Source organism: Falco peregrinus, chromosome Z (assembly GCF_023634155.1).
Source record: "Falco peregrinus isolate bFalPer1 chromosome Z, bFalPer1.pri, whole genome shotgun sequence".
In the NCBI taxonomy this organism is placed as follows: Eukaryota; Metazoa; Chordata; class Aves; order Falconiformes; family Falconidae; genus Falco; species Falco peregrinus.
The window spans coordinates 76,160,080-76,172,539 of NC_073739.1; the positions used below are offsets into that span (position 1 = coordinate 76,160,080).

At 48.5% G+C, this 12,460-nt stretch overlaps 1 protein-coding gene across 1 annotated transcript; it reads left to right on the top strand.

Annotated features, from left to right (window-relative positions):
- Positions 1-399: 399 nt before the first annotated feature.
- On the top strand, positions 400-10,970 carry LOC101922014 (aquaporin-7). The gene is made up of 7 exons (XM_005236166.3): positions 400-407; positions 1,164-1,290; positions 4,983-5,109; positions 7,374-7,511; positions 8,020-8,138; positions 9,501-9,718; positions 10,608-10,970. Exons 1-7 carry the CDS (start codon positions 400-402, stop codon positions 10,765-10,767), a joined length of 897 nt encoding a protein of 298 aa, XP_005236223.1. The 3' UTR covers positions 10,768-10,970.
- Positions 10,971-12,460: the final 1,490 nt, after the last annotated feature.

Consider the following 12,460-nt stretch of genomic DNA (forward strand, 5'->3'; position numbering starts at 1 on the left):
TGCTGGAGGAGGGCTTATCCCAGCCCATAAAAACTCTCCCAGCCACAAGACAGGTAATGGTCTATGGAGCAGAGAGGAGAACCAGCTTCTCAGGTTCCTCCACACAGCTGCTCCGTGTCCTGTGGATGAGAGAAAAGCTCATCAACTTTTGCAATGGAGTAGTGCTGAGAGAGGCCAGCACCAAGGGCAGCATGAGCAGAGAACTGCCCGTGGGGCAGCTGATGGCAACCTCTCCAGAGATGTGCACCGTGTACGCTCCAGAACCACACTGAGAAGCTGCGGCAGGTTGAGAGGCAGGCAAAGAAAACCATCTAAGAACCAGACAAGACTCACAGAAAAAGGTCTCTTGTGTCAGTGAGTTTATCAGTGACTAAGCCAAGGTATTAAAACCTTTTCGCAATGGAGGGGTAAGAGCACCTGGTGAGAAGGGAGATTGGTGGGAATCAGGAGATGGAGGAGGAATCAGGACAGTGAGGGCTCTGCTCTGGCAGCCAGATGAATCTGAAGGTCTCTGGGGACCATTGCTGAGACTGGTTTGTCCTTGTCCCACACAAGGGGAAAGACTGTGGGGTGGCAGGGAGGCCCTCCACTAGTGTGATAGGAGTTGTGGGCGTGGGTGCACTCAGCAAGAGCAAATAATCAACCTGAAGCAATGCTGAAATTCCTGTGCTCTTCCCAGCCGCCAACATTGGTGCCTACCAGCTCCAGGCAAGAGCATCATCATCACAGGCTGGGCACCCAAATATTCCTGCAAAGCACAGGCAAATGGTCCTAATCCCACCTGTAAAAAAAAATGGTACCAAACCACCACCCAGTGGGTTACAATGCAGCACAGAGCCAAAATTCCTGCTCAGTTCCTGTGGAAAAGATTATGGAGACAGACAGAGGCTTTAGGAGCATACCAAGGCTATTTACAGCTCTGGAGATAGGTGGCTACTGGGCAGAGGCACAGTATTTGCAATGCCAGTAGCAGAAATACTGTGTCCTTACCCTATAGTTTTAAAAGGATGGCATGTGTGTGTGGGAAGACTTGGAAGCTAACTGCTACTTCATTCGCTTGTTCATCGTTAACCAAATGAATGAAGGTGTCTGGGACTGAAGGGAGGGTGCCAAGTTTCAAAGGGTAACTTAGCTCAGAGCAGTGAGGAGTGCTGTCATAACAGGAGGTCCTGCAGCCGCACGCTGGAGTCGGAGAGCAAAATGCTGGAGAAGATTCAGAAGGCACTCACGATTCGTAGCAGTACCATCAGGGAGCTGCTGGCAGAAGCACTGGGGATGTTCATCCTCATGGTAAGTAGGAGACTGGGCCCAGACATGTGTGTCTGTGCATGTGTGTGTATGTGTGTGTGCAGGGCAGGTAAGAGGGTAATCGTTTGCAGCAGCAATTTTTAAAGGTCAGTGGTTTCCTACTACATCCGCAGGGCTGCTCAGCAGCTGGTTGCTACTGCTCACCCCTCCGCTCTGGTGGGGTGGCAGTTTTCCATCGGGTAGACCATCTGTCAAAAAGCCTTCTGGAGGAAAAAAGCAATGTGGAAGGTGGGAGGTGGGTGTGGGCAGAGAGTAAAGCAGGTGGGGATAGAATCACAGAATCATTTGGGTTAAGATCGTTGAGTCCAACCATTAACCTAACCATGCACTGCCAAGTCCATCACTAAACCATGCCCCTAAGCACCACATCCACATGTCTTTTAAACATCTCCAGGGTTGGTGACTCGGCCACATCCCTGGGCAGCCTGTTCCAAGGCTTGATAACTCCTTCAGTGGAGGAATTTTTCCTAATATCTAATCTAAACCTTCCCTGGTGCAACTTGCGACCATTTCATCTTGTCCTATAGGTTGTTACTTGGGAGAAGAGGGAGAACACCTCGCCCCAACCTACTTACAGGCAGTTGTAGGAAGCAATAAGGTCTCCTCTCAGCGTCCTTTTCTACAGGGTAAACCACCCCAGTTCCCTCAGCTGCTCCTTGTAAGACTTGTTCTCCAGACCTTTCACCAGCTTCATTGCCCTTCTCTGGAAACACCGCTGTTTCAGTTCTCTTCTAAGGGAAACACAAGGGAGAGTCTGGGAATGAAACCAAGGAGCAGTGTCTGGTCAGGTGGGGCAGTGCAACACTTGTGCCAAACCTCCTCAAGTATCCCATACAGTGAATTGAGGCTCTTCTTCTTGCTGTGCTAGAGGGGATGATGTGTCTGGGGGGGTCCTTCACAGGTTTGGGGAGCAGACTCTGACTTCTCTACCATTAACAGCCTCTCTGAAATGAGAACAGCATTCATCTATCTTTCCGTAGGGGCTGCCAGGGTAATGAAGGCCACAACACACAATTTAGGTAACCTAACTGCCAGGTGTAAAGTACTCCAGGATTTCACGTTTGGTTTTCTTATGCTGGCAAATGAAATGAATCATGCTTACCCAAATCTTACAGGAACTCCCACCTTGCCTGAAGGATCTGTTTTACACAGGAAAAGTGATTTTGAGATCTCAGACTGCCTTGGAGTTGTTTGGGGACAGGGCAAGGAAGGCTTTGCAGTCAGAATTGATCCCTGGTGCAGGCGAGGTGCCCACAAGAACCAGAGCCTCTGTGTGTTGGGCCAACACAGCAAAATAAGATCCTTCCTCTGAAATGGTCCAGTAGTTGGCTTTGCCAGCTTGGGCTTAGCCTGGGCTGAGACACTTTGGACGGGACAGAGACTGGCATGGACAAGCAGGGGGTAGTTTAAATAACTTGTATTTGGAGATCTGCACAGGAGGAACATAAGATTTGTTTAAGCATGGGAACCTTCTGACACAGCTGTCTGTACAGATGAAGGTGCTTATTTTCAAGGGCAACAACTGCATGTGCAAAGGATGCTTTCTTTTTATGACATCTTATTGCACATCCAACTCCTTGTAGTTCACTTCTACTACGCAGGTAGTTTTGCATGCATTGGAAGTCAGAGTACAGACATCTGTGATTCCTCAGCAGGAGCTGAACAAGCCATTTTTCTTTTCCACCCCCTTTGTTTTTTGGTAGTGGAAGTTCCCAGGTGGTAAAGAACAAGTTCAAGGGTGCCCTGCCAGGGCTGCCTCTGGGAAGCAGCATGAAAAGGAGACTTTTCCCTGCACTCGGGCAGTCCAAGGAAGATTTTGTAGCCTGCAGCTTCTGTTGGCTCTTCCCTCACTGATCCCCGCAAGGGAACACAGTAGGAGGAGGGGCACTGCACATGGACCTCCATCAAGGGCTTGGCAGCAAACAGTATTCAGCCTCCGAATGTAGCATCCAGCATCCAACACTTCAGCAGCCCCCTGGCCCTCGGTGCAAATAGGAATGTGCTGGATGCATCTGAAGGGTGCCTGGGTGGCTGTTATTTGGATGATAGTGCTCAGCCCAGGGTCTCTCACTTTGATGGACAGTGTTCATAAAGGAGGGAACCAGGCAGCAGGGGTAAACAGCATGAGGGATAGGGAGATGGGGGGAAAAAAAAAAGGGTATTTTGGGACTGTGAGAATAGAGTAAAAGAGCACAGGTTTGGATCTGTGCTGAAAAGTAGATTTTGTGGCCTGTCCTGCGTTTATTTTCAGGATACTGGTGTTCAGCTGCAGCAGCTATGTCTCCTGCCCTGCACCCCTCTCTCTGCACCTGTATGCAGTCCTGCAAAACCTGTGCCTTATGAATTTGGCTTCTCTTGGATGTGGCTTTGGAAAAGTCAGAGATGAGTAGGAAGAGTTTTTGTAAGGGCTTTGCAGATCACAGAATGATTTGGGTTGGAAGCAAGATCATCTGGAGATCATCTTGTCCAACCTCCCTGCTCAAGCAGGTTCGGTGTTTGGGACATCCCAAACACTACATTTTGGGGCTTCTGCTGAGGCAAACTGAGAAGGGCTCACACTATGCAGGCTGTAGCTCCATGCAGAGCACAGAGTGTGGTCTGTGTATATCAGAGAGCTAAGAAGAGTGTCTCTGGGGAACAGGGGATTTTGGGGATGTCTGAAAGGGAAGAGGGATGCAGATGCATGGGATAAAATCTGGATCCAGGCAGAATAGCCAGAAAAGATCACAATGAAAACAGAACAGGTCAGAGCATAAGTTTATATACTGGAAAACATACTGAGTTTTCTGTCTTTGAGAGGGACATATCACTATGGATAAACATGAGTGCAGTCCAAGGAATAGGATACACTCTCCAAACCCTAAGTGGTTTGCAAGGCAGAGACCTCAACAGAAGCTTTGTCTTCTCCAGATGTCACTGTAAGAGCTGTGCAAATAACTGATTTTTCCACCCTCTGACCACATTAAAAAAGCGAAATAGGATTTACTTTTGAGCCAGAGCAATTTCTTGAATATGTCTTTTCCTGCTGGAGAGTGTTTACTTTTCTTTTTGTTTTCTTGGTTCCCCTTTAATCATTAAAAAAATACTGAAACTTTGTCTGTTTTCAAACTGAAAGTATGTGTGTTGAAAGGAAAAGTCAAGCCAGAATTTCCTTCCTTGTGTTTTGCTGGAATAAGTTACCAAAATTGTAGAGTTTGGCAAATAGCTGTGTGCTGCCCAAACTACATTTTTAGTCAATAAATTGCACACCAGGAAAAGAACAAGAATTTGCCAACCCTCCTTTCTTCTATCTTGGGTACTGTCTCCAGGCAGTCTGTGGTGATGCTCCCCTGGCTCATGTCCCTGGTTTCAGGCACAGATGCCCTTACCGTGGCTCTGTGAGTGATCCCTCTTGAGCCCTGGATCTCAGTGTGGATGTTCGGTGTTGTCTCCCCATACCCCGCCATAACTAGGGTGCCCTGTTTGGTGTGATGGGCACCAATGAGGAATAAGTTAGGTACCGCTTCAAATTTTGCAGGAAAAGGCTTTTCTTTCTTCATCTCCTGATCATGGGCATCTCACAGTCTCCCTGTCTTTGGGAGTTTGTTAATACTGCTGAAAAGGTAGCACAGAAGCTGTCCACTGCCATAATAAAACTACTTTTAACACTCCTTTCCTGTCTTTCCACGCACTAGGTCTTTGGCTTGTCTTCTGTGGCACAAGTGGTATTAGGAAGAGGAGACTTTGGGCAACACCTAAGCATCAATTTGGGATTCGGCATTGGTGTTACACTGGGCGTCCACGCGGCAGGAGGGATCTCTGGTGAGCAGGACACTTGAACATGGGACATCTCTATGTCCCATAAAGGCCACATGCATCGGGGCAGTGGGAGTGGGCTGCGGAGGGGCAGATGATGGCATGGCAAGGTGGAGCAATGCCCTCACCAGAAAAAAATGGCAGTCATAGGGTCCCCCAGCAAGAATAGCAGAGTAGGTCTGATGAACATAACCAGGGTCAGTGTTGTCAGCCAGTGATGACAGCCAAATCTGCAGGGGGAGGCAGGTCTGGGGTCAAGGTAAGGAGTCATGATGGTATGGCAAGGTCATGAGAAGCAGGGTACAAGGCCCGCCCAGCATACCTACTGTATGCTGACCCCAAACATGTTCTGAGCTGAAACAGGGGCAAGCGAGACAGGGAGATTGGCGGAGGTTCGACCGTTCCCTTCTGGTGCGTTCAGCAGAGCCAGGTTTCAGCAGTGCCTGCATTAGGCACTTGGGATATGCCATCATGGCCCAAGGAGACAAGGAGCTCCAAAAACATGCTGCTGGTACAACCCGTGGGGAAGTAAATCATTTATTGCAAAGGAGAGCTTACTGCTGATGTTGCAACAAAGAATGGTATGCAAAATTTTCTCCTTATCATCCACACCCATGTGCCTATGCCCCACGCAAACTCGGGAGGTGCTGTTTCAAGGCCACACGGTGGTATCTCTCACATGACAGAGCACCACCTTTGCCTTGTGCAATTTCTGCATTCATTTACACCAAGAAAAGAGATTAAGGGCTCTAGTGGGCAGAAAATTAAAGCAGGTCCTTGCTCTTGACCTGTTGGAGCAGAGAGATGTCCAAGGGTGGGGCTTGCTTGGAAAGGACAACTTTTCCACACAAGCAGTCAGCTCTTGGTCTCTCTGTCCTTTTGGAGCTGGTGGAGACATACTAGAGAAAGTGGGCTGAAAAAAGTAGGTCCCTGCAGTCACAGGTGACGTTTGGGATGAAGCTGATCTGCTGAGGGCTGAGAGGTGGGAGAAGGGGTCTTAGCTTAGCCAGCAACAGTCTGGTTCTGGAGCCAGCTTCAGGGCTTCCTGGCATTGTAATTTGGCATCATTTGTATCACAAGATGCTGCTTCTAATCTCTGAAATATCTGGTTATAGCCACAAAGGATCAGAGGATCAAACAACAAAGGGATCTCCCTCCTTTTCAGTTATGGTTGTGAACTGTAGCAGGCAGTTCATGCCGCTTCACTTTGTTCTGCGCTTTGATGAGATGATGTGTGTCTGCATCTTACCCCTTTCTGAGTCCCAAGTAGGAGATGGTGACTAAGGTTGGAACATTTATTGACCCCCAAAGTTTACACCTACTAGGCAGGAAAAGCAAATATTTCCTTTGGACTCATGGGGAGATGAGGTCTGGAGAGCAAATGTGGTTTGCACTGAGGGCACCAAAACTGGATCCACTTAGTCATTCTCCAAAAGCATCATTGTGATAACAATCTCCTCCATAGAAAGTGTCCCCTCAAAACAGGCAAAACTGGTCTTGCACTGTATGAAAGCCATGTACTAAAAGACGTAAGGAAATGCAATCCAAGATTACAAATTCTGCAATGGAAGACAGGTTCTGCTCCACACTAGTGGGAGCAACCATGGTCTGGGCAGGATTGATCATCTTGGTAGCTCTTTCCAATGCAGTGGTATCTAAAAGCTAACCTGAGTCCTTGCTGAGAGCCCTGTGTGGGATTTGCTTTGCTGACATGAAGATACAGGGCATCAGCCGTTGATTTTGCAGTTTGTTTCCCCAGCATCTCATGCCTTGCCTGTCAGATGTGCTAAAGGCCTGCAGCTCCCATCAGCTGGGGTGCTCAGCTCTGCCAGGATGAAGCCCTCCCTGTCTATCAGATGTTTTCAGAAGGCCTTGTAAATTGTTTGGGATAAGATTTGCCTCATGTACCCATAGCCATGTAAAAGGTGGGTGACAAGTCTTAAGTTTTGGACTCCCTTTAAGCTGAACAGAGAGAAGCCCATACGGAGGGAAACTCATGTCATGCCAAGAAAGGTATCTCTGTCAGAGACGAGACGACCCACCCTCTGCAGACAGCTTCTACCAGACTGGAGCTAGGCGCATTCTGCCCTGCATTATTCAGCTACCCAGGGAAAATGGGTCAGTTTTGAGTCTGTGCAGGAGGGAGACCCTGCCCTGAGAGAGTCTAGGTGTTCTGGAGCAAGGTCTGGGTGGTTACTGCGGGGCATGGGGCATGATCCAAACCAGCTGCATCAGGGCTGAGCCCACTCTCTTTTGCTGCGATTTTGCAGGAGCTCATCTGAATGCTGCCATCACCCTCACACACTGCCTTCTAGGAAACCTCCCCTGGAGAAAGCTCCCAGCTTATCTGATGGGTCAGTTCCTGGGCTCCTTTACAGCGGCAGCCACTGTCTTTGGCCTCTACTACGGTATGGTTGTGTCTCACAGCTTACCTCACAGCTCCTTTTGCTCAGGGCAATGCCACTGCCAAAACCTATCCTCAACTCAACGCCAGTAGCTGCATTTTGTCAGCGTTTTGTTTCCAGGGTCTGCAAAGGGCTTGAGTTAGACGGACTACCATGTGTTAGGTACAGCTGGAGCTCTGGAAAGACTCTGGAGTCTTTCCAAAGACTCTGCTGGTCTTTGGAAAACAGGCAGAGAGATGGAGGCCACCAGTGCAGCCAGAGCACCCAGCCTGCCCCAGGCTCCTGGAGCAGGGACAGGGAACTGGTAGGCATAAGGAAGCAACTGCAGGCCAGTCTGGCGGTAACTGATATTGGTGATGATGTCGTGACCTGTGAGGGGTGTGTCACCTCCAACGTATCTCCCATTGCCTCTCTTCCCCCTGGTGCCTGTTCTGGCTGCAATGGATAGACTTGTGTACGTGCCATGTGGGATGAACTCTGTGCTAACTCCTTCAACTCCTGTTTCTCCTAGATGCTCTGCATGACTACACCAAGGGGAACTTTACAGTGATGGGACCAACTGCCACGGCGTCGATCTTCTGCACTTACCCTGCACCCTATGTATCCTTGCTGGGGGGCTTCTTCACGGAGGTCAGTGGCTCTGCTGCGGTGTGCTAGGAGACGGTGGGTGATAACAGGGGCTAGTGCAGGTCTGCTACAGGGGACTCACAGCCCTACACATGCTCACAACCTCTGCTCCAAGGAACCCATCATCCAGGCATGTGCCTGACAGGTAGGAGCCAAGGCACCTCGGTGGCTGAGCAAGCCTAAAGAGTAACACCTGCAGGCTGCTCTGCAGCTTGGTCTGATGCCCTCCAGGCACCTTCCCTGCACACAGCCCAAGCAATGGGAAGTGAGAAGCTGAGCTATATCAGGAACCTTCTCCTCTGGGCTCTGGGAAGTTCCCTGAACTGTTCTTCCCTTTTTGGATCCTACACTCATTCCATGCTCCCAGGCAGCTCTGCTGGCTGTCACAGAGGGCCCTGGACTATCTTCACATGAACACAGCCTGTCTCAACTGAATCTCTAGGGTCTGAACAGACCCAGTTTAGACTGCGTACAGTTGGTTCCCAGCATGCAGGTCTCAATGCCCAGAAATAGGAAGTGGATGCTTCAGGGGACGTAGAGCACTGGGACACTGGAGAAGGAAGATTTATGTACAAATAAAATCTGAGGAAACCTGTGTGTTTGTCTCTGAGCTGACAAAACTCTTCCCAGGCATGAAGAAGATAACAGTGAGAGCTGGAGAGCCTACAGGTGGGGACCTGATCACTCAGCCTCCTGTGAAGTACATGGTGAAGATACAAGATAACATACACAAGAAGATACATACACAAGAAAGCAAATGACAGTGACAGTGTGTTGCCAAGAGCTGGAATTTTTGCTTTTGCTGGCATCTCTGCAAGCAGTCGAAGGCTCTCCAGCTGCTTTTTCTGAAGCAGAAAGAGACAGCAGTTGTCACCTCTATTCAAACCACAGTTCCTGATGTCTTGGGCATGGCCGATCTACAAATGCCATCCACACACTGTCACAGACAGGCAATTCAGTTTCCCAGATAGGAATCTCATATCCACTATATAAAACATAGCTCCCTCTAGGGAGACCAGATTTGTCTTGTTAGCAGTTTGTTATGGCCCTGCCTCTTAGATGAAATGTACTTAACAAAACCCAGGTCCCTAACTTGAAAGGTGAAGGGAGAGGTCACTGTTGAGAAGTTCACATCAGTCCTAGAGCATTTTTGGTGATGAGATGGAGATGTTTTTGTTGCGAAATGAGTCAAGAATTTTATTTGGTCCACCTGTGAGAAGGGAATAACATTGGGGCCCTCCCTGCCTTGAACAGACCATGAATCCCAACATTCCATTCTGGGAGTCCCTTCATCTCTTCTGAGCGGGATCCTTCTGCCTTTGCTATTCTTTCTCCTAACCCGTTCCACTTTTCGTGCTCCTGCAGTTTATTGCAACGCTGATGCTGCTCCTGGGCATTCTGGTCATCCATGATGAGAAAAACAACGGAGCCCTGAAAGGCACGCAGGCCCTGCTCACGGGAATCCTTGTCCTGGGCATCGGACTGGGGATGGGGATGAACACAGGCTACGCCATAAACCCCTCCCGGGACCTGCCCCCCAGGGTCTTCACAGCAATTGCTGGCTGGGGAATGGACGTCTTCACGTGAGTGACCCATTTTGCTTTTACACCGCTCAGCTTGCAAGGAGAGGAGATAAGCCCAAGACAAAATGGTCATGAGGCCTTTTTCTTTGGACCAAGTGATGGTATTGATGCAGAACATGTTCCTCATTCTCAGACAGAAAGGGTTGCCCACAGAGAAGCCCCATGCATTATGTACACAAAATCTGGGGTACACTAATTTTCCAGCATGGGATTCATCTTGACATTCAGATACCTCAATTTGGGTACCAATTGGCTACCTGTTAATTGGAAATCTACCTGGTTATTGCAGTGACTGGAGATCCATAGAGTGATTCAGCTCACCTGAAAGCAGGTACTTACAGACGGATTGCTGAATAGCTTTCCTGAATTTAGATGTCTGAATCTGGAGATGAAAACCTGCCTTCCCCTATCTAGTAAGATGGTGCGAGCGATACTATGGCTTTTCCCATGGTAAGGGCATTACAGAGTCTCCTGGCCTGGCCCCCCATTTTCATTACATTTCCAGAAAATAACTTGGACAGCTTGGTAGAGGAGGTGCAGAATTTGTTGGAAATGGGGAGGGAAAACGAGGCTGTGTCTGTCTGTCTGTCTGCCTGACAGTCACACTCATCAGGATCACACAGACCATTTCTGTAGGAAAACAAGAAACCTGCAGACAGAGCCGCTTTCCCAGACTGATGGGGGAAATGACCCTCCCTCCAGCAATTATGCTGGTGGATAGAGAATTTGTCTAACCCAGCTGTAGGGCCCAGTGAGTGAAGGTGGGACTAGGAACCTCTGCTCACACAACTCACTCCTGCCCCACCAGACTCAGCTCACCTCACCCTGCACCATGCGGTGGTAGGGCAGTGTTTTTTCTGGCTCACCGGTTGCCTCTTCTGTGTCCTAGGGCTGGGCATCACTGGTGGTGGGTCCCACTCACAGCGCCAGTTCTGGGAAGTCTTGCTGGTGTTTTAATCCATAAACTCTTCATTGATTTGCACAACCAACCTGTCCCAAACAGCGGAAATGAGAAAGGACAGCCAGTGGTGGAGACCTCTACGCTGTGATGGCCACATGCTCCGAAGAAAGGGCCTGACAGCAAAGCCTATGTGGACATACGAACTGACAGCCAAAGTATAACTACGGGGATAAAGGGTAACCAAGCGGATAAAGGCATGTGCAATGGTGCTGCTGGAGCACACCGTTTCTCCACCCTGCAGGTGGAGAAATGAGGGACTAGTCTTCAATAAACCTGTCCTGCTTAACCAGACGAACTGGGTCTCTGAGATACTGGGCAGACCTGTGTAGGGCTAGACCTGTCTGTGACCTGAATAAATTACTGAATCTCCCTGTGTAAAAATCTACTGAAAAAAAATAACCACCACTACATTCTGGAAAAAAGCAAAGCAGAGCTGCAAGACTCCAGATACCTGTACGTTCACAGAAATCAAAATACAGGATCCAACAGTGGCAGAAACCACTTAATTAATTGAATTAATGAAATTTTGATTTGTAATATTCTTTGGTAAGAGGTAGATGCTACACTGATGGATCAGGGGCCTAGGCTTGCTTCCACTTGCTAATCTGCCACTCTAACAAACACCTAGTTTGGCAGAGTAGAGACAAGAAAAGAGCAAGCACAGTCTGAAATAGAAACCAGAACCTGATTGTTATTTTTTTCCCCATGCTTGGTTTTGTTTTTTGCTTTTTGTTCTGAACATTCAGGAAGCACCAAAAAATTAGTAAACTACAGGGTCTCCTGAATCCTGACACAGCTCTGTTGGAACATGCTGCTTTCATGGAACCATGTATGTTACTGACTACCACCATATGAAAGATTCAGACAGCTTCTGTGGCAGTATCCCCAAATGCTCAAACAAAAAGAACCCAATCCTTTTTACCACTCAATGCATAAGAAATGGGGGAAGATGCTGCCTTGCTCCTGCAGCAATTCCGCCACCTCCATCTGAATGAGGAAGTGGGCCTGCAACAGCCTGAGAAGTTTTAAGGTATCATCAGATTAAAAGTAGAACAGTATCAGAAGGTGCCTGTTCCCAGGGGGGTAACAACAGTCTTAACTTTCTAGAAAGTGCTTAAGCAAGCATGGCACATGTCAATTATGTGACTGCGGTCCCAGGGCTGGATACCATGAATATACAACACAGGGATCTCCCAGAGTAGGAAGTGGCAGAACATCACTACTGCGCAAAATCCCAGAAAATGGCATTTACTGGCTGTAATGATCATTCACATGTCACTATTAAAAGGATTACTGATGTACTACTGTACTATCAGGTGGGGTGGTAGGTACTGACATCTCTGTTTCCTCATTAGAGTTGACCTTACATTAGTAGAGCAGCTACAGCAGATCGTTGCCCCACACACAACACACATTGGTTTAAGAGGGCTGGAAAGCATTGGAGGATTTTCTCTCATTTGCGGGTGGCAGAGGGCAGCTGCCAGGCAATACAACAACTGCATTTGAGGGTGGACCCTGATGGCTGCAGGGATTTTGAACAGCGAGCACAGGACAGAAGTGGAACAAATGTCACACAACTGAGTCTTCTGGTCTATGTGAACTAAACTGGGAATTTCAAAGTAGTTCAAGACGGAATTAGCTAAGACACCGTAACCCACCCCTTCTCAGAGATTCTTCACTGTGTCAAAAAAACCCCATCCAAACAATCCAGCCTGCACCCTGCTCTTACCATACTTCCTTGTGCATTTGCTCCCCAAAAGCATTTTCAAATACCCAATCAC

Excerpts from the sequence above, each read along its gene's own strand:
- LOC101922014 (XM_005236166.3), top strand. Across the intron at positions 5,110-7,373 it reads CGCGGCAGGAGGGATCTCTG|GAGCTCATCTGAATGCTGCC; the intron begins GTGAGCAGGACA and ends GCGATTTTGCAG. Across the intron at positions 7,512-8,019 it reads TGTCTTTGGCCTCTACTACG|ATGCTCTGCATGACTACACC; the intron begins GTATGGTTGTGT and ends TGTTTCTCCTAG.